At 38.5% G+C, this 22,963-nt stretch overlaps 1 protein-coding gene across 2 annotated transcripts in view; it reads right to left on the minus strand.

Moving 5' to 3' along the window:
• Positions 1-2,776: 2,776 nt before the first annotated feature.
• The window catches only part of CMTM4 (CKLF like MARVEL transmembrane domain containing 4), a 41,105-nt gene continuing 20,918 nt past the window's right edge, over positions 2,777-22,963 (minus strand). The window contains exons 3-4 of one of the 2 annotated variants that reach the window (XM_037408775.1): positions 12,598-12,696; positions 2,777-11,668 (exon numbers count right to left, since the gene is read on the minus strand). In XM_037408775.1, coding sequence (XP_037264672.1) covers positions 11,495-11,668; positions 12,598-12,696 — 273 coding nt within the window. In that variant the 3' untranslated portion in view covers positions 2,777-11,494. The other variant, XM_037408776.1, reaches the window with a different exon arrangement.

Consider the following 22,963-nt stretch of genomic DNA (forward strand, 5'->3'; position numbering starts at 1 on the left):
CTTTGGAATTCCTGTGCCTGCTGAACAGCACCCAGCGGCAGGCAAACCTGGGGAAGCGATGAGTTTCCAATACCAAGTGTGTAACAGATGGATGTGTAAACACCCCAAGAAGCCTTGCCATCTGAACCCTGTGCACCAAAGCCACCGACGGGAAGGAAGAGCAATCAGCTGGCATCACAGATGAACAGCTTCATACACCTCTCACGCCGTCTGAAGGTCCCTCGCCTCCTATCGAACAGCTTTTACATGTATCTGTGGAGTATTTGTTCAGTCTTGTGCAGTAATTTTAGACAGGTGGTATTAAGGTATTAAAAAGACCTTTCCAAGCAGCCTTTTTAGAGTCTGACTGAAATAAGAGGCTCAACTGTCATTTTAACACACTGTCCATTACTCCACTTAATTCTGCTTTTCACCTGATACTGGTCAAAGTTCTCTAAGTCTTAAAAGTTCTAACTGACTAAGTAATTTCCAAGATACTAAGCAAAAAGCAGTATATCTAAGCCTATGTGGTGTTTGAGAAGAATGCTTCCCCTAGCCTGGTGTGTTGGAAAGACGATGACAATTTAATGCTCTGCATAGCAAGCAAATGTTTTTAATTCATTCCGCTTCTCGTAAGTGATCACTGTGGAAATTTCTAAGCCTGAATTTTATAGCTGCATCTTGCCCTGCTAGGAGACCAGCAGCCTGTATCGTTAAGTGAACATGTACTTGTGACCAAACACTAAGTGTATGTTTCTGACACCTACACTTCTAAAATGCATAAATAATTGAGAAAACATACATCTGCTACTAGGCTGAGCTAAACCTCATAGCAGGCAGATTGTAACCAACCTGATGAAATTTTCAGAGATGAAAAACAATTAAGTGGTTAAATGGCTTCATTCCAAAGACCAGGATACAAACTGCCCCTGAAGAGCAAATGCAAGATATGTATCACCATGCATATGTAAAAACACAAGAAGCAGCTCCACCTAGCCATCCTTTTTTAAATTTATTTTTTTTTTAACATGGAGAGAGAAAGAATACATCAAGGAAGCAGAAGTTTATATAGGCACAGAAAATTTGAATCTTCTTACAAGATGCTTGAGTCACCATTTTGCATGGAGTATTGGTTTAGAAGTCAGGATGGAGACACCATCTCTTGTTTTATTTCTAAATAAACAGGCCTGCAACAAAGAATCCACAATGCAACTCAGATTTCTGCTCTGGATGTTTTGTAAAACAAAACATCTTCTAGCCCAGAAGATAAAACAACTCAGAAAATTTAAGTGTATTTAAAAAAATAACTAAATTTTTCAATCTATTCCCTTGAAAAAGGAAAAGAGCAATTCCATTGTTAAATTTTGGCCAGGTAATACTTGCGTTTGTTTCAAGTGTTTTGGATACTGTCCATCACATTTTGTTAGCCTGATCCATTAACTAAGAAATCAGTTACAGTCTTTCCCAGGAGACTAACGGAAGATTCAGTATTTAGAAGTTAGAGAGAATAAACTTTTTTAATTCTACCTCTAACAAAACTTCTCCTGACCAAGCAACACCATCTATAACAGCAGCAGCAATATGGCATTAATCCCAGCACTTCAACTCTTTGTTTTCTTAAACAGCATCTGTTACATTAAGGCCTGATCTCTAAGGCGGTCCAACTGATGCAATACCGTAATGGATGAGAATCTACCGCCGACAGCCCCACACAGGCAAACCGAGCTGGCCCACCTTGTAGCAGGTAAGTTGTACAAGCACGTGACACTCCTTAGTGAATCCTTCTGTAAAGAAGCTCAGTCATACCACCACCTCTGTCCACCTCCCCACATGCATATTATCCCTAAACAGTGTTTTAAGAGCATCACCCATATTTCCAAATCTTTCAACCACATTCATTCAACCATCCATGCATTTCCGCAGTTCTTACCCTCATTAACCAAGCGCTTTCACCTTGCACCAGAAGCATGTGGATACCAAACATCCTGACTGCATTAAGGTAGGCCTTAAAACGTACAGCCCATGACTGGCACAGCATTACCCGCCCACTCTGGTATTTCAGGCCCAAAATTCCTTTTCAGACCAGAACGTGATGCTGCACACCAAAAGATACAGCGTTTCAGCCCATTACAGCACACCACATGGAGAAACTTCCACAACAGCAAGTCCACCACAACTATTTCAGCAAGAAAGCAGTTCCATGTGCTTTCTTATAACCTCTCATCAAGGACTGCTTATGCATGGGTTTTCATTAACTCCTGCATCTATGAAGTCTGTCTTGTCAGAGTCACAAGAAACATAAAAACCACTCAGACAGGGTTGGCTGGTTTGATGTTCAACCCCACGCCGTTCTCTTGCACAGAAAGTGCATTTAGCAACTGAACTTACTGAATTATCAACTTATCAACCACGACATTCAGTATACTGAGTTTATATGGTGCCTTTACAGACGAAGACAATGTTTTTGTACTTTAATATGTCCGTTTATTAAACAGGAAGTCCTTCACAAATGATTCCATACTATATTGATCAAGGTAAGTGTTAGAAAACTACCATTTTCCCTACATAAAAAAATACAGACTTTTACCACTACGAAGACATGATCAGAAGAGTACCGTGAAAATCCATAGAGCTCAAATCTTCAAATATCAGAAAGAAAAAGAGACAGAAAGCTAAGTAAATGAAAAAAAAATTACAAAAAGTATTGTGCCCATATACAGAAGACTGGAAAAGCAAAATGACATTTAAAATTGATAAATACACCATATAAATTATGCTATAACAGTATGGATTTTTAAAAACAAGACTGCTTTCCGTATTGCAAAACGTTACAATTCTTCAGCTTGTGTTTTTTGTTTAGCATAAACACCAACAGAACAGAAGCACAGTACATACTGAAAAACAGTTACTGGTGTAAGTTGTGGGTTACGTTTTCTTGTAGTTACCTTGCCTTTGAAGTTGGTCAAGCATTACCAGCACGAGTTTCTCACACAGAGCTGGAACATGCTACACTTATGCAAGTAAGTTACAGCTGTTGATACTGAGAACACAGCGATCACAGCTGGTAGGTACCACAACGGAAAGCATCTGTTTTATCAGCTGGCCTCCTATGCAGTTTGAGAACTTCAAGAACATTTACAAAAATAACGTGAAATTGCTTCAAGACTGTAAATTGTCTCTGTACGGACATTTGCTAATTAGTGATATTCTTCAAATCCTTCATCGAGATGTGGTGATGAATGGGTAGCTGATCTGCAGTCCCCTAAGTCAATGGGGAATTTTGCCTGAGTAAGGACAACAGAATCAGGTTCTGCATTTGCACAAAGAGTACACTTGTACTTTCCTTGGCAAAACATTACAATATTTCTCATATCAAAAGCAAAATACCAAGGATATTACACAGCAGACTTGTGTTCATATGATAAAAGGAAAACTGCATCCCCTTTGCTCAGCCAGAGATGGAATTCTCACCCACTGCTTCAACTAATGCTTCTGAGCTGTTCACAATTACGAATCTGTCAGTATAGGAGCTATATCCCCAAGGGATAAAGTCCTTCCGTCAGGCCTGGTTACTCCTTCCTTGGACGCTATAAATCATAAATGATGAGCTAGAATCAGAATGTTTAGCATACACCCATTATGTTTTTCTTGAGGACCCCAAATCAGCACCAAGGATACAGATATCCCACATTGAACATCTCTTTGCTCAAGTCTGAAGTAAAGAAATTTGGTGTACCTTTGGCTCACACCAGCAACGTGCTTTCTCTCCATCTTTCAGGTAGCGGCTGAAGGCAGAGCAAAAGCGACACAATCTTTTGATTCACCATGCGATCAGATCTACTGCTTAGTGCACAAAGGGGAGTCAATGACTACAGTAGCCATAAATCTGCTATTAGTGGAAACAAAGCACGATGAAGCCAGAGATGCATTAGCGACTCACGTTACAAAAATAGTGTTTACTGGTTTAATAAATTTACATCTCTATTTTTGTGACTGACAAGTGTTTATACCATACATGGAAGGCACCCTAGGTGAAGCAGTTTTTCGGTATTTGTTTACAATTCCGTGAAAAGACATACAAAGCGTCAACTTTCAAATCAAAATTGAACATTACAATGAGAAATAAATACATACTTTACTATTTTATTGTGGGTTCCTGAACCCTTACAAACTTCAACATATACAAATAGTTTCAAAATGACACTAACACAGAAGAGAGTAAGCCTAGACAGATACAATGATTAGCTAAGTCATTCGTTATATTATGTCATAAATGTTGTGTCTTAAGTATAGAAATCATTTTAAAATGCACTAGATTGGCCACAATATATAAATCAAAATATCTTCTTACTCCAGAACTGTGATGTATGAGTTAAAGCTGGATAAACTGTAGTGCTAAGATACACTCTCCCTCCACAATATCCAACAAGTAGAAACCGGTAAACATTCAAGATTGAAGTATAAACAGTAGAAAAATGAAGGTAGCAATTGTTGTAATAAAAGGGTGCTAGCCAGAACTACTTTAACCTGGAGACATCAGGATAAATGAAACATTACTGAAAACATTTAGACAATAGTACTTTTGGGATTAAAAGGTTACCAAAAGTGGTAAATCAGCCTACTTAAGAGAGGGTATTTTCTTTCAAACACATGAAGGTTTTAATTAAATATGTCTATTGAGACATTTGTCCAAAGCAAAACAAATACAATACCCTGAAATTTCTCATATTCTAGACAATAGTCTGTGACAGTCAGAAGAGGCAGATGGTCTATTTCGTTCTGTTACTCACATCCAGATGTTATTAAAATAGCTGTAGGGACCAGCCCCAATCAAAAAATAAGAAAAACCCCAGATACTCTGTTAATACAATCTGGCTATTGCTTTTTAAAATGTTCCTATGTCCTCATCCTGAATTCATGGAGATACGTTTCATATCCTTCCATATATGCTAACTGGCTTCTTAAAATTTTACCCATGAAGTCCATGGTATACAGATAAAACCTTCATAGTAAACACAAAGCTCTATGTTATAAATATGTCAATCAAGGTAACTATGTATATTGTATATAAAATTAAATATCTTCTGTTTGCCAAGTATAATTTAAAAAGGAATATCTGCGGCTAGTTATAAAAAAATATTTATTAACCCATAGAGATTAAAAGGCAATTTCACTAACTCATCCATCCAGCGCATCTGGAAGTTGCACTGGGATTCTGGATAGGTAACTTTAATCACATTCTCATGATAAATAGACAACTTACATTTCTGGGCATATAAGACACTTTTGAAAGCTGCATATCCCAAAAGAAAATTAGATTGTGTTGTATACACTAAATTAAAGGTTATCATAAATCACAGTGTAAGCAGATTTTTTAAAGATTATTTTTAGAATACAAATGGTTAAATTATAGACAGATTTTAAAAAGACAATGCAAAAATAAGACCAAAACAACAAAGGAACCCTTTCAGGTTGGACAGCACCACTCTGACTCTGTCAAACAGATCTATCCAGGTGGCCAAGTGGCTAACAAGGAAAACAATATACCAGGAAAAACTCTTCAGGGGCATTCAGAGTTTTCCTGAATATCTGTAGAAATTCATTTTTCACCTACTCCCTCTGTTAAAATAAAGAGAGGAATATGGCATAATATTTCTACAACCTATTTTTAAACATTCTGCTGGGGTTTGTACCCATTTCAGCATCATTTTTAAATTCTTACTTTTGTTGCCATGAAAATTCATACACGCGACATACCTATCTGCACAGTCTTTTTGAGCTTTGTTGGCCCTCCAAACAATCCATTATTTTATGCTATAAACAAGACCCAAGTACCCAATTTTCAGAAATGCCACATGACAGCTCATTTCAGAGAGGCTGAGCAAAAATTGGTCTGAAACTATCCTTTTTTCTAGATGCAGAGCCCCTTGTGACGCAAGGACCTACGTCCCGCAGGTCTCTGCGCCAACTACCACACCTCAGCTTTTAAGATACATCATTAACAACATCAGCACAGAAGCTCTCCAGCTGTACTACAGAGCTAGCACAGCCCCCGAGTTTGGAACAGAGAAATTAGTTCCGATTCCAGGTGTCTCTCTTCCCTTCTCTATAAAGTCCAGAAGCCATCTTTCCTTCTGTGGTTGGGCATTATTAACGTTCACGTATTTTGAAAGCACTGGATTGTTAAGCATAAAGTGTGGGTTTCTCTCTCCTTCTCACCCTTTATCACATCTCAAATTCATGATAGGATTGTGCCTTTTTATTTATCCTAAATAATGCTGAAGATATTTGGCTCCAGAACTTTCAGTGCAAGACCTGTTCTTTATGCTCCAATTTTCACGTACAAAGCTATTGAGTATCTTATCTGAGGAGGAGAGAGGATATTATTTGCTACACTATTTGAATGGCTGTTAAGTTGGGGAGGGGTTGTTTGTTCGGTTTTTTTAATTATGCCCTGAAAACTTATTTCTAATTTTGAGTTCGGGGGGGGGGGTGGGGTGGGGGGGGTGTTCCTTATGAAAGAGAACAAGTAGGAATGTTGACAAAGTTGTCATGGGACAAGAAAGTAACAGACAGAGAACAAGAATTAAGGAGGGGGGGGTGGGAGGGAGCCGCATTAATAAAACACGTATTAACACAAGCATTTGCTGTGCCCACAACATCCCCAAAACAGCACAAAGGTGCCAAATACCGGATTTGTTTAGGGACCTTAAAATTCATGGAAAACTAGTGGTCAATTCAGTCTTAACAGTTCACATGCATCTTGTAGCACATCAATTCTGCTGCTGTGTTTCACAGCATTTTTAGAACCGTGCAGCCTGCCGCATCAGGAAGGGGCAACCATCATACTGTGCACAGGAATTCACGAGGGGGGTGGGGAGTAAAGTAAGATTATCTTAGGGAAGACTGGAAACTTTCCCCAGTTCTCCCCTCGTCTTTCTAGAATCAACAATGAAATAGAAACAGATAAAACCATTGGAGATGGTATCAGGAGATGCACAGTGAAACGTATATCACAAAACCTACGAAGAAGCATCCCACATTCCTGATATTATTGAATTGACATGTAAGAGACATCTTTAAGCAAAAAATAAGAAGCTGCTTGCAAGGCAAAGCTCGCTGCTGATGCAATGCTTCTGAATACAAAGCTCATCATGAGTAACACAGACTGGAATATAGGCATCAAATATCTGTAGAGTCAGTACCTTGTCTCAGAAAAGGCAGAGGCAGATGGATTTCTAACCCTCTCAACCTCTGCGCATGCGGCTCCTACTGGAAAGCTTACACAGACACACATGCTGTATACCAGCCAGTTTCCAAAGTCCGAGCAGAAAGAATAACGTTTCCCCTGGCACATCTAGCCCAAACATCAAAAGCTATCAACAAAGGGAAGAGCAAAGGGAAGAGTATCATAGTTAAGCAAAGGGCCGTATTCTTACCTTCCTTACACTGGAGCAGAAACTATAGAGATCAATAAAGAAGGCTTAAAAAAATCAAATATTAAAACGTAAGATAGATGAGGCATGAATATACAAAATGAAAGGATCAAGTGGAGAGTAAGAAGCAATCAACGTGTCAAATCAGTTCTTAATTATGGTTTTAGAAACTCCTATTTGTAGGCAGTTTGCACACCATTACAGGAATGTATGACAAACTTGAACTAAGGCTGACAATGCTGAACATACATAGCATTAAGAGGAGAATCTTCATATAACACTACACAACAATATTATGCTGTTGCTCCAATCATATCTTACATTTAATCTTCTGATGTCTGTGCATAAGTTGCAAAATTTACCATCGTTTCTACATGCAGAAACACACAGACACTGCGCATCCCAGGGCTTAGTTTGACAAAAGAGGACTAATCGGAACCATTACAGATTCAAGCACCTCATTCCTCCAAGGTTCTAATTTAATTTAATCTAAATCAGTGTTTAGATTTGATTTAGTTTTAGTTATAGTGGGGTTTGAGTCCCTTTATAGAGCTAGACAGCACTCAAGGACTAAGAGAAGTTATCACTATATGCTTAGCAATTACAAGCAAGATTAACTGGCCGGGAGAAGCAATTAATGTCACTTTTCTAAGCATGTTTGAAAAAGAATTTAAACTTTCTACTCTATCTTCTTCCTTCGGAGTTTGTTGTTTGTTTGTTTTATAATGACTGTAGTCTGGATAACTGTCTTAAAATATTACCACCTCTTTAATATAACCATGTAAAATTAAGTCTGAGGGGGTGGGGGAATCAACCCTGTATGTCATGCAATCTTAATGTTTCAAATTTAGTTGTCTCACAGCTACTTTATTTTCCTTCTTTATAATCCAAATAGTAAATAACGTCTGTTATGTGCACAGTAATAAATGCTTAACTTAGACTTTTAGAAAGTATATACTGTACAATACCAAAATAATCTTTGGTCCCCAAAATAAGGAAATTACAAATTTACATGGTTTTGTTTTACAAAGTGTATCACATAGTATTTAAATTAATATTCTCTCTGAATTACACCCTGAAAGTTGTGCTAAGCTTATGTCATGATGTAAGTAATAAATAACGGCATACTGTTCTCAGCTCAAGAAAACTCACTTCACATGTAAAACTGCACAAGGTCATTCAGGTTTGCTAAGCAACACGATGAAGTATTACACTGTACTGGAAGTATAACTGCATCGCTCTACATGTGCCATTCCAGCTAAAAGGTGACAGAAGCTTTTCATGATCTCCAGAAAACGCTCAGTGAAGTTATCTTTTTTTTTTTTTTTTTTTTTAGGTGAGGGAAGGTATAAGGATTTGAAAGATACCAAATTCATAAACTTACAGATGCATGAGACCTCCCACAGCTCTGAACAGAATCAGCACAGGGAGCACAGGCGAGGAATGGTGCATCCTCTTACATAGGTACACACCACCGCAGCCCTTGTCGTTAACCAGCACACAGGATACACTCCTAATGAAAAGAAAGCTTTGCTATGCATCGCCTAACTTCTGTTTCTTGATTTCAGAGGATTCCACTCCAAAAGCATGGCTCTTCTGGAGGACAATATTCTATATTTGGGGGTGGGGGTTGGTGGGGGTTGGTTTTGGGGGGTTTCTTTTTTGTGTTTTGATTTTGAGGTTTTTTGTTGTTTGGTTTTGATGGTTTAAGGTTTTTACAATCTTTATACAAACTGCTTTAATGACAGTTTAGGTATGCTTGGCTACTTTTTAAAAGGTTCTTTTAATAATTGACAATATCTACAAACTCTCCTTGCAAACTATGCCAATACTAGGCACTGCTGAAAAACAGCAGGGCTGTAATAACTGCACTGTCAATAACAAACTTAATTATTTCATACCACACTGAGCATGGAACTGTCCTTTACTTTTCATGAAACACAGAGTAATCTTGGTGAGACACCACTTCAGTAAAATGTTCTAAACCCAACACTAGAGGCTGGCTTACATGGTTTGATCTTTTTGGGTTTTTTAACAGGTGTTCCCTTGGCATTAACATTCAAAGAAGCACAATGAAATGTCACTGTAGTAACTGGTAAACCATTACTCATTAAGAAAATGCAAGTTTTCTTTAACCTCATTACTAACTCCTTCCGAATTTTAATCTCCACCTTAGCCACTAAGATGAAATGCACTGCAGATATTAGTAAACTGAAAATTAAAAAAGACATCCATTTTGTCACTTCTTTTTTTCCACACATCAAAATAATTCTCTGTTGCTTGATTAGAACATTGCAGCATTAGGCTCACAGCTGTCACTATCCCAGTTTCTCCTGGTATTAAAAAAGCCCAGGCACTTCTATTGATCTTCTGTGTGGTATAACCACTTTTTCATGTTTAAAAATGACCCATCTCCAACATATTGCTGTTTGTTCTTAAGACTCCACTTAACTGCACTCATCCACTTCGGAGTACAGCTACACAAGAACACCATGCAAAAAGTGTTCAAGTCAAATGTGAGAAATTCAGGCATACATGACATACAGGTCCACTGATTTCAAAGATTCTATCGACTTACACCAGAAAGGAATTCAGCTCAAGAGACCTCCCACACACATTTTCATGTAACACACAGACATGCATATGCCAAATAATGGATTACATAAAAATACTAATAAGACGACCAGAAAAATATCAAGAGAAATCTTCCTAATAATATTATGATATTGTCTACGTGATTACTACAGAATTTGAGTTTTGAGTGGAGAAAATCGCCTTCTCACCACTAGATTCAATGAAGTAAGAAAATCTGAGTTAGGTAAAACTATTTCTAAACAAATCAATACACCTATATTATCCTCCAATTATCTAAACTCATTTTTCCAAGAAATATTAGGGGAAAAAATTGCAGAAACACCCAGTTAAAAGAATTTTAAAACGAACAAAAACCCCAACCAGTTTTAGCTACTAACAACAGTTTTAGTTTTAGAAAAAACAACCAGTCATCTAAAAAAGGAAAGTATTTATCTTGCATTAATCTAGAAACACTTTACAAAGTGTATCATAATTTTTTGCTAGTTCTTGCTTACCCTATGCTTCTCAGAAAGGCTGAACCTGGAAAAAAATGAAAGCCATGACTTGAATGCAAGTATACTGGATGACAACCCCTTCTTTCTCTATTGTGCCACTCAGCCCCCTTTTCTCCACCCTGCCTCCCATGTGTATTTATTTCCCATTTTGAAATGAAAAAAATAGAACGTATCCCAACATTAGCAGAAAACCTCATACTTGCACTTGATGCACTATGGCCACCATTCTGCACAGGTTCAGATCTCGCCAACTTCCAAGTAACCCACAGAGTAACCAACCCACCAAACAAAAAATGTGAAATGGTTGTCCATTTCATTTATGTAAGTGCACCAACAGTGAAACTGCAGGAGATCTTGCAGATGAGAACTGAGCGGCACTGCCAAGGCTGCATGTAGATCACAGGATCACGGCACGGTGGGGGTTAGAAGGGACCCCTGGCGATCACCTAGCCCCACACCCTGCTAAAGAAGGTTCACCTAGAGCAGGTTGGATACAGAGTTCGTTGGATGTAATACATGGCTAAAGTTATTGCTATTTGTGTCTCACTTCCTTCTCACACGTATTCTATTTACTTTGGGTGGATTTCTTTCCTGTATTAACCAATTAATGTAGTGCTGGGTCTTAGTGTTTACAACAGACGAAGAAACAGTGGCAGGAACATACATATGGATGGAGAGGGATGGAAAGTACCGTGCAGTTAATCCAAAACAGTAACATACTTCAAAAACATATATATATATTATATAACCTATATAATATATGTATATATATATGCAAGCATCTTAAACTGATCTTGCTTTTGAATGACCAACATTTACTGCCTTCATGACAACAGCTTCTGACTCAATGTATCTCTGCACATATGCAGGGCTGGGCATTCTTTGCCACCATCTGATCTCTTCTTCCTTAAATAATGAAAAAACCCTTTATTCCATGAGGGAGTCAAGCACTACTTCTTTTCCCTTTGCAGTCCCATTGGAATGTCGCTTTCATGCATCCAGACGCTGAATCTCAGGGCGATGATCTACTTCTCTGGATTCTGTCCGAGCACGTATGTAATCACTGGTCTGCCGACTATTTTGCTGTCTGCTGTTCATTCGCCACTTTTTAATAGCTAAATACGTGTTCACAGCATACACTGCCATTGCCAAGAAACCAAATATCTACGAAAAGTAGAAAGAATTGTCAAAGACCATTTTTGAAAACAAGAACAATAGTAGTTTCACAACAAATTCCTCAGAAGCTTAGTTTTCTACTTTATTTCCACTGACAAGTCATTCTGGCCTGTAAAATTGATGTTTTTCTTCTTCAATGAACTAGAGAATCTGCAAAAGCAAGTAAGAGCAACGATCCCAGAAAACAAAGTTCCCTGTCTACAAACATGACAACTAAATCCTGCAATGCAACTTCAATGGAAGAACCTCTTGTAAAGAAGAATACAGCTCTTCATCCAACAGTTCATTCCTCAGGGCGCACATAACAGTGAACACATGACAAGAGAACAGATGACCAGTCCAGACCATCAGCCTGGAGAAGGAGCTGATCTGCAGTTCTTCCTATATACTTCTGCAGAACTGTTGTGTGCTTTTCAATACCCAGGTTTGAAAGAGAAAAAGAAAAAAAGTTTGCCAACTCAAGCACAAAATTTATTTGCTTGAACTTACTGTTCTAGATTTTAAATCTTGAAGTACTACTATACTCCACAGAACAAAATTGATCTATAGTGAGCAAGAAGAATTCAGCAAATTATGTGTAAGCAGTTCCAATTTCTTGTGAATTTTTGGCTCTATCTTTTCCGTAGGCTTGCAATATAGAGCAGTACCGTCTGAGCTAGCTATAAAGAGGCAAGGCACGTTCAACTGTTAAAAGGGTTCTCTGCAAGTCGTTTTTCTGTTTGTTCTTGCCTCAAGCCTTAAGACAAACAACTCAGAGGACATCAATACTTTTAAAATCAGAATTAGCTTACAGCCAGCTGTAAAATTAGAAGTAAATTGCAATGGCAAAAGCAACAGGAGTATTCAATGAACACAAGGGAAAAGTTATTTTTAGTTTCAACAGAAGAACCATATATAAAAGAAGTTCAAATTCTTACCACAGCAGCAATTTCTGCTCCAGTTTTATGGTTTAAAGCAGCAAGTACTACAGAGGCAATGAAAAAGAAGAAAGTGCTGAGTCCAGTGTTGACCAGATCCTAAAAAATAAATTCATTAGCATTACTAAACAATGATTCTTTGCTTGCTTGTATTATAAGCAATAACAGAAGAGGGTTAAAACAAGAACTACAGCACTCTTTCCCCACTTTCTATGCAGTTTGTCACTGATACAAAAGAAGGCAAGGATTATTACACAGGAAACACAGCCATGTGTGCACATTAGTCTGTGAACTGAAGTCAAATAGCACATACATAGAAAGCACCAGTGCAGATTCTGGATGCACTACCTCAATTTCTGCTAGGGTTATTAGAAAAGTACTATCAGCATGAACAATGAGTAAAGCTGTTCTGCTTCAGCTGAAGTAACCTGAATATCCAACTTCAGCACACCAGGAACCCCTCAGTATCTTTCACATCGCGACAGTGGTCCATGCACTGCCCAGATAAAGAACTTGTAAAAAAAAAAACAAACCATCATGAATGTTTAGGCCTTCATTATAGAAAACTGCATATTCTATGCTATTTCTACAAACAACAGCTGCTCATACTGTGAGAATACACAGGTATTTACATATTTATTGCATAAAATTGAAGTTTCAAGCAGACATTTTAGAACATATGCACAGCAATACCCCAAGGGCACCTACGTTCAGGGGAAACTCTTGCTTTGCTCCAAGCACAGAAAAATGACAGGCAACATGCAATTTAGTTACATATATACACTGTATACGTCACAGTGTTCACAAGATTATGCTGCAATGCCTTACATAAAAGCAGGGTCATTAACGTATCAATGGAACATAAAGAAGAATTCTGAACAGCAGTTAATAGCGCAAGAATAACTATGTCAATACAAGACTATCTGATCTGACTCGAGAAAAAAATTTAGGAATTGGAACATGAAAATAACGAAAGAAACAAAATGCTAGATTCATTAGGGACTAGCTGTTCACCATGTCACTCATAGCATCTTTTACCATTTTTCTTTACATGTGATACATCTCTGTAGTGTATGTACAGTGCAATATACATATGTAGGAAATAACAGACTGTCATGATAACTAAATGAATAGGTGAAGTCAGGGAGCAAGAAAGGGTGTGGAAGAATCAGGGAATGGCAGTTCAGAACAAATATCCTAAAGGAACATGAAAACAGTGAGGTGAATTACCATCACAGACAAAAGGGATGGAAAGAAAACCCGTATACAAGTTTGTTGTGCAACTTACAGTTTTGAGTTAAAGAAAAAAAGAAATACAACAAAACTACACTGAACATGCCAACTTTCACCATTAAAAAATATCCCATCACCACTCTTAAATTAGAATTCAAGGACAAATTCGTTCTACTTGACTCTGTTCTTTCACATGCGAGCCAGGCTCGCTTCCTGTTCCTACTCCTCCACTTACTACAAATAGACTTTTTTAATTTATTTTATTTTTCCCCAAAGTGCATCTTTTGAAGTGCTGTAAGAAGTTATGCTTAAAAAAATGAAGATACAAATCTAAACTTATTCCCTGGGTAAGAAAACTGAAGATACAAATCTGAACTTATTCCCTGGGTATGAAACCCATGACAATGTTCCAGCCACACAGCACAAAGACTTTGAAAAGACCATTGTCATCCAGCCACCCCCAAAACATCTGTTTTTCTAGCCATGACTGGAGAATGCTTTAGAAAGTAACTGTAAAAACCGACGGTTTCTGGCACTGTGTTATTCAAAGGAAAACTATCTATTTTGAGGGTACTGACTCAGCAACAGCTGGTTATCAAAATTAAACGTACCCGGGGATAAACTGTATGATGTACCACTGTGGCCTGGTCCTCCTCTAAAAGGGGGACTTTCCCAAGGAATGAGAAGCTTCCATTGTTCATTGCCATTTCCACCCACATGTTGATTTCACCAGCCCAGTAAGACCCAAATTGTCTTACCAAATAATAAGGAAACAAAAGCAAACCGTGGGTCTCAAACTCCTACCATCTTTTCACCTGCCAGTATGTAATTATAGAGATACTTTTCATCTCCGTTCAAGCTTACCGAGACAGATGTTATCTGGTACTTACAGCATTAAACAAAATTGCAATGTTATTAAATAGTTATTCCAGTTTTTATTATATAACGTCTTGCTTTGCAGAGATAAAGACAAAAATGAAGATACTAGAAAAAAAATGGCATTTCCTAATTTCTCCAGGTATCCTCTCCAACTCTACATTTAACAGCTCTAACTGTCTTCTGCGACTGCAAACAAGAGCTGCAGTTCTCATGGGCACAAACCTTTTCTCACTAGAGGGGAAGTGTCTCTAAATACAAGACAACAGATACCAGACAACAGTATTCGACACATTCATCAGGCCTCTATAGTAAACGTACGTATGTCACCAAGAATGCTGGAACTAAATACAGAGGAGAGAGCAGCTATGCTCCTGAATAACTTTTTAAAAAATTAGTTCAACCCAAGGTCAAGTTGTGTATTTTACGACCAGAGTACATTTGTCAGCTGCAGGAAGGCCTTGCAGAATGGAGACAAAATTCTAGAAGAAATAACCCAGAAGAACTTGGCAATTACAGGGGGTAAGCATCTCAAGATGTGATGCCATGGCAAAAAAAGGGAGCAAACCCACTTATACATTCCTCTGGACATATGCACACGATAGGTGTAAGGTGGTAATCTTACCTTCGCAGGGGACACTGGAATGCCGCATCCTGTTCCGGTATCCACATTTTTAAAAGTATGTTGAAAAATTGGACAGGGTACAGAGAAGAGCCACAAAAGTTATTTGAAAGGAGGAGAAAATTTCTCACAGTATGAAGCAAAGAACCTAAACTGCTTTGAATATTAAAGACATTGAGCTGTGTACATGAAGACTCCAGTGTTCAAGTAATCAAAAAATACTAGTTGTTTTAAAAGTTTAACATAGAAAAGCACAACAAAATTAATAGCTTAACAAAATCAATAGATGCAAAGTTCAGACAAAAGTCATATTCAAAATGAAGTAAGTTTTAATTGTAAGGGAACCAACCATCAGAACAGCCAACCAAAGATGTGCTTAATACTCCACCTTTACACTTCTTATAATCCAGGTCATATTTTTTCAGACACCCATTTTGTACTTCCTTAGTACCATACTTAAAGACTAAGTGGACGACACATAATGCTCTATGATTTATGGGGTCAGATGTGCTTATTAATTAATCCTACTGACCTGCTGACTTTTTGAATCTGTCAGTTTTATCATCTTGCCAAAGGAGAACAGTATAAGCAAGACCGCTAGACCTATCCACAGCATGACACACATTATCATCTGTCCCCACACTACAAATTGACTTGAAGGCTGCTTGAAAGAAATTTGAGATACTGCAAAACATATATATATACACTGAAATTAGACTGCTGGTGCCTCTGTCATGATTATTCCAGGAAACCATAGATGTAAGTACATTAGAAACTTAGTCATCATCAATGGCATTTTATTTCATTGTACTCTTTACAAAGAAAATCAAGTTTGTGCCTGCAAAGAATCCACCAATTCAAATCTTTAATTCAACCTTGAGGCTCCCACTTAACCAGGGAAAATGGAATTGTGGAAATGAGTAAGTCAAAACTTTTAAATGCAACTAATAATTGATTCACATTCATACAGTAAGGCTGGTTTCTTAAAAAGCTACCACTAACACAATCTTTCATATCCATGGATCAGACTGTTTGGAGCTTAAGGAGCAATGACACAACAACAACATTCATACACATATAATGGTAACATCACAGATGCAAATATCGGTGGACGGTTTTAATCCAAAAATTGGTACATACTACTTAGAGCAGAAAGATAAGAAAAGAAAAAATACAGTGGTTTTGGACAAAGTCAGAGCAGAAACAAAAGAAAATGAACTACAGCAAGAACTCAAGAAGGACACTCCCTAAAATAATGTAGCTTTCTTCCACGTAAGAGAAATGAATAATCGTGACAATAAAAAATAAACTAATTGAAAAAAGATGAGCCATTTCAAATCTGGCCATGATATAGCTGAAGTTCTTGCTATTATATTTATAGACAAAGTAAAAACCACATCACACAGATAGAAGAATTTCTGCTGAAATTACAGCAACCTCATGAGACAGTATGCTGTGCCATAAAATACTGTACAAAGCTGCCATCCATAACAGAACAAAATCCATGAGCTGAATCAAATCCACTCTAGACTGCTGCTGCTCCCTTTCTCTTTCCAAAATTATTTAAAATGAAAGACTGACTTCCAGTCACTTGCTGGTTACTGTTAGCAAAAAAATACTATTAGTCCAAAGGAGAGTATCCAGGGACATATATTTGCCCCTGCCATCACCACCCACCTGTCCGAAGGGGCGTAAGGCAGGACGCATCTTACCTTGTGGATGAAGATGGGTTTATGCCAATACCACATATTATACTAAAAGAGGATGAGGCTTTTGTTCTGCTGATTCTGCTGTAAAGGTGGGAAACTCTAGAAAATAAAGGACAGCATCCTAGGGTCTTTCGTTTTTAATGGTATGGGTAGGTACAGTTCCTGGATTAATGAGGATGGAAAAGCTGAATAGGTGCTATGAATGAGAGGTCTGTTAAGAGACCTGAAAACTCCCACTAAGAAACTCCTGAAAGCTGCAAGGCACATCAGCTTTGAAAGCTTCTGTTCAGTCTTCCAGTTTGGTACGTTACCAGGAGCTGGCTCTGATGCTCAGACACATCAGTAATATCCACTGCTCTCCATGACTTCACGCATGCAAACTTTTTAAGACATTCAATCAAAACACATGATCTGCCTTTTTACCCTGTGTTTTGTGGCAAAGTAAGAGACTGCACAAGTGACCAGGTACTATTTACAGGGGAGACAAGGCCATACTGCAATTGTAATTTGTATAAACAAAAATATGGTACTTAAACTGGTGGTTGCTTTTGCCATTTGCTTTCTGAAATCCAAAAGCTTACATTTACATGGACTTTAAAGCAGCTAAATGAATGTAATATGGAAAAGACACCTGCACATTCCAAAAGCTTGACTTTGTCACAACAGGTGACAGAAGTTAGTGGCCTGCTGCTCTCCAGGTTATTTTCCACAAAAGAGAGAGTCGAAAGTAAAATTTCATTTTAGCTCTGTTTGGGTTTTGGTGTTCGTTTTTCAGCTGGCAGGAGAAGAGAGGAGTGTGGTGGTTGTTTGGGTTTTTTTGTGGGGGGGGGGGGGGGTTTGTTGTTGTTGTTGTTTTGGTGTCTTTTTTTTAAAATAGCCCTAATTTCTCCACCAACTACTACCTCTTTACTTGAAAGGTTTAGGAACTTTTTCTTGTTTCCATATGAAACTATCGATTTGAATTTCACAGACATACCAGTCAGTCCTCTAAACCAAGTACCTCTAGTTAAACTCCCATAATTTTACTCCATAATCGCATTATTAAACATTGCATGAGTATTTTGCACCACAATTAAAAATGGAAACACGGTTTCTCAAGCAAAAATAAGCCCTAGGTAGAATGAACCAAATTTAGCTGCATGGGCACTAATCCCCATCTCGTTTTTTCTCATTTGCTTAGGCTTTCATAGGTACAGAAACCTTTATTCAAACACTAGATTCACCTAAGCATCACCTCCCCCTGGCAAAATAGTCAGTGACCACCGGTTTCAGAAACACGCTAGTGACCCAGAGGGCTGGATTCACACTGTGCAGAGATACCTTAGTGCCCATCTCACAGCATGGGGCTACGCTGCCTGGCCCCTGCGCAAGGCTGAAGGTCCCCATGGGTACACACAGCAGCCTCCAAAGGTCTCCAGCATTCATCTGCAGGTGCTCCATTTCAGCACTACCATTTGGTCCCAGGTGTCTGGCACCTGCTAGAAATCATTTCTATTTCCAGCATCTCAAGCAAAGTATGTAAAAAAAATCTGAATTAACAGAAGCAACTTTCAAAAACCTTGGTCAGCTCTCTGAAAGGTCAGGGACAAGCTATGACTTTAAAGAAATAAAGAAGTGGCCTTAAAATGAAGATTCATATGATTTTATTTACTTCTAACTATTTTTGAGTTGGAATGCAAGCCCTGTTAGATGTAGGAACTCCACTGTAAATGACAAAACACATTCCTGAACAAATGCTTCTACAATCCCAGTTTCATTTTGCTTTCTTGAAGATCACCTGCCCCATTTACGTCTCAGTTCTTTCTTAGCTACTCCTCACTGCTTTCCCTGCATGTTTTTCCAATAAGCAGCCCTGCACACAGACAGGCCCAGCTCTTACTGTCACAGAGCAGCAGACCTTACTAGTGATAACTACCAAACCATGGAGTATTTCTGGTATTTAAAACGTGTGTTTGCATTTCTTACAGAATAATGCATCATTTACACCAGACTGCACCAAATGAGAACTCTCCATGAAGAGCACTAACCCAGAGGAAATTAATTCTGACATTTTAAAAAATTTGTAAAATACTCATTTTTATCCTTAATGGGTTTTGCTATTTTGACAGCAGTAAACATAAATGCGACAGATGACTTAATTTCTCATTCAACAGCTAAGCAAGCCAAAGAAAACAAAGATGTTTTTTCAAAACAGAAGAAAAAATATTTTTTTTAAAAAAAACAAGATTACCCTGTGAAGGCCTTAGAACTACACTCTTCAGAGCCAACGCTGGCATAAGACAGTTTCTCATACTGTCACTGCATAAAATTTTCTGCCAACTGCTTCAGGTGTCAGTTGCTTGCACATAAGGTTTCATCAGTGCAACAACCGGGGGGGGGGAAAAAAAAAAAGCCTGCAAAGACGAAATAAATTTTCAGGCAACACAAAATACAGCCACTGCTCTGTGTCTTCTAAGAGACATACCTGACTCCTCGTGTCTCCTCCCCGTGCCAGTGCTTCCCTGGGACTGTTTCCAGGCTAGTAAGCCTGGTGGGACTCGCTGTGCTCAGTGCTGTGCCTCAGCTTTGAGGCTGCTCTAGGCTGAAAAACTCTGCATTCGGAGTCACACAATACATTATACCAGAACTCCAGTGGATGTTTAAAAAGAAAATAAAAATCAATGTTCAAAATCTATCAGAAGATTTCCTCCTACACACAAAACATAAATAGTCTGTTCTACTGGCTGATGATGCAATGATTCACATCTGTAACTACTCAGATTTCTCTCATCATACAAATTCTTATCCAAGAGACACTGTCACATTCCAGTATTCCCAGCCATTTGCCATCACTTCTCCCCCTCCCCAAGTTATCTCAGTTAACAGCCATGAAAAAAAAAGGTACTACAGCATTATGGCAGATCCACTCTGCAGTGACAGTCACTGTCAGAAAGCCTGGCAAACCACACGCAGATTCACCAGAACACCAAAGCTACTACCTAACTTCTGTAAACTTTCCTACCCCATCCCTACTTTGAGGGCCATGTCACACACGTGTTTGGCTGCAAGATCTTACCCTCTCCCCATAGATCACACAAGATTCAAATAATGAATTAAAAATGGATAATTTAGCGAAACAAAATTAGAGTAAGCATTCAGTTAACTCTGAAAACAAACATTTCAAAGCAGCAGCCCATCAGTTAAGGAGGAATCTGTGCTGTGCCCTTCATTCCCCTACACCACTTGCCAGTCTCCTTGCAGAATAGGTTCCCTCTGAGCTGTGAAGCATAGCATAAAGGAAATGGAAATTTCCACTGACAGGTTCCCCAGCTTTGGCATTTTTGCATAATATTCATAGTGCTGCACAACACAACAAGTGACTGTTCTTTCATCTTACTGTAACAGACCTGCCTCTTTCCAGCACACCCAAGCAAGGATTTTTCCTGACTTACCATCTCTACATTTCTTTCATGTTTACCTCAGGAAAACATGAGAACAGTTGGCAAGTCTCTGGGATCCAAACAAAACTCTTCTCCCCAAACAGCTAAAAATATATATATTTAAAACAATTTTTTAAATCTGCATATCTGTTCAGTGCCAGTATATACTGATCCACATTTTCATTCCAAGCAGGGACCGTGGACATATCCACAACACATTAGAAAGAAGTCTAATTTTAATAAAGTATTAAAGGAAACAATCCTGTGTTGGATAATAGCAGCTGATGGCCTGATACTTTCTGATATGTAAGATCATTTGAAAGCAAGTGGTTTCAAATGGTACCTAAGAAGTTTGTTCAAGTAGCTGTTCTTAAAGGAAGCCTTCTTCCTAAATTTAAGACTACTAAATTCTTTCAAGCACCATAGCAGCTGCTTTTTCTCACACAGCTTCTAAAAGCCAAGTCTGAGACTCTTCACAAGGGAAACATCCATTATAAAGTCCTTTTTGTAAAGCATGTACATTAATGAAGTTATATACAAGCAGCAGTGACTTCCTCCTGAAACATTCAGGAGTGGGAAGTCTTGTGCAGAAAGCAGCTCCTATGGTAATTGTAATATACACAAGCTGCAAAATGATCAAAATAACCACCAAAACACAGAAAAGTACTAAATATTGAAAGAGGTAAACAATGGTGGAGTATACATCTACACTGTAAAGAATAGAACGCCAAAATAAGCCCCCAAAAAATTTAGCCACAACTCCACATTCTTAGATTTCCTAACTTTGCCAAAGTAATCTCCCATAGGTGTTTTAGCAGCAGCTTTTGATCTCCCACTCTGTATGTGCAACAGCAAACAGCGATCTGAATAACAAAGATACTCTCACACTCCTCTCAGAGTAACTGTTCGATCAGACTAACAATTATTAAAATCAGTAAGCAATACCAGGAAGAAGGATGGGAGACATGGTCTCATCAGTTAACAGAAGTCAGAAGCTTCCAGTTCTCGCTTCTTTAGACATCTTCGGTATAATGATGGAAGAAGCATTTAATCTTCAGTACATAACTAAAAGAATGAGATTTGCGAGATCATGACAATTTACTTCTACCACTATTGATCTGGCAATATGCAGCAATGTAAACTAAACCAAAAGCATTTGCATTGTACTCCACTTGCCCTTCAGGTTGAACTCCGACCATGTCATGCTGCTCCATGCCATTTAGGTAGGGGATTCAGAGTATGACCTTTGCCCTAAAAATCAAAATTCTTAAAAAACACCCACACAAACAAAAAAACCCCAACAAACAAAAAAACCCACACCACAACTGGCTGGGTTTTTAAACCCTCTTTTCTCTGAAGATCTCTAATGGAGTGCTGTGCCGAGACAAGGAATGCTGCACTCAAAGCGGTAATTCTTGGCACTCAAAATACTGTAAGAAGTCAGAGTGGCTGAAAGGACCTACCAGTTACACACTGATACCTGCTGCATTATCTGGGGGGAAAGGCAGAGCACTGCATTTAGGCTGCTGTGCTTCTGCATGTTCAACACATTGTCAAAGCGTTCTGGGAGGCAGTATAAGTGTGCCACAGGGCTCAACGACAGAACCAAAGGTGCAGACATACAGAACCAAGCGTATGTGAAGTCATTACACAGGCACCATGCATACCACTATGGCCGCTTGATAAAACATCTCAGTCAAACTTACTTTGAACCCAAGCTGGACCTAGTATTCAGTGTGAAACCACTCGCACGACACCAGCAAAACCATCATGCATTTTATATGACACTGATGCACCTATACACACTTGTTATCATGCTCTGGTACATCCTACTAGTACATACAGAACTGTGTGGTATAAAAAGATGCTCTTCAATTGCTGTTATGAGCTGCCACGTTGTTATGATGCTCGTTAAACTGCCAAGCTGGCCACAGAAACAGAGACTACCTTCTCTCTGCAGCTGCTGCTTTTCAGCTTGCCACAAAGATAAGTGGTGACAACACTGGCAAGATGTAGACAAAAGGAGCAAAGGCAAGACAACCCAGTAATATTCCAGTGGTTCCACTGGTTTTGTTTGGCTACTGGATCTTCCCCACCTAGTTATCACTCATAGTTCTCAGTCCATCGAATCTGTCTACCAAGTACTCTTAGGAAGAGCTCCTCAACAAGGTACAAAGGATCATCTAATTCCACATTCCATCTAATTTCAGGTAAGTCACTTAGGCTTACAAATGCACATATGGCAAACTGCACATATTAATAAACTGCAACAATTTAAAAAAAAAAAAAAATCACACAGAAGCCTAAACACCTCTGGGACTGGTCTCCAACAGTACTTACAAAATGACGACTATAAAATAAAACAGAACATAGGCACATATGCATCTGTCCCGTCTGAAGAAGTTGATATAAATACTGTCCTTGAAGCTGACAGATCTTTTGCTTAGAGTGACTTAACATGTTGGTTTTGTGACTTGTGTTTATGCAACCCAATCTGAAAGTTTAAC

This window comes from Falco rusticolus, chromosome 15, assembly GCF_015220075.1.
Source record: "Falco rusticolus isolate bFalRus1 chromosome 15, bFalRus1.pri, whole genome shotgun sequence".
NCBI classification, from domain to species: Eukaryota; Metazoa; Chordata; class Aves; order Falconiformes; family Falconidae; genus Falco; species Falco rusticolus.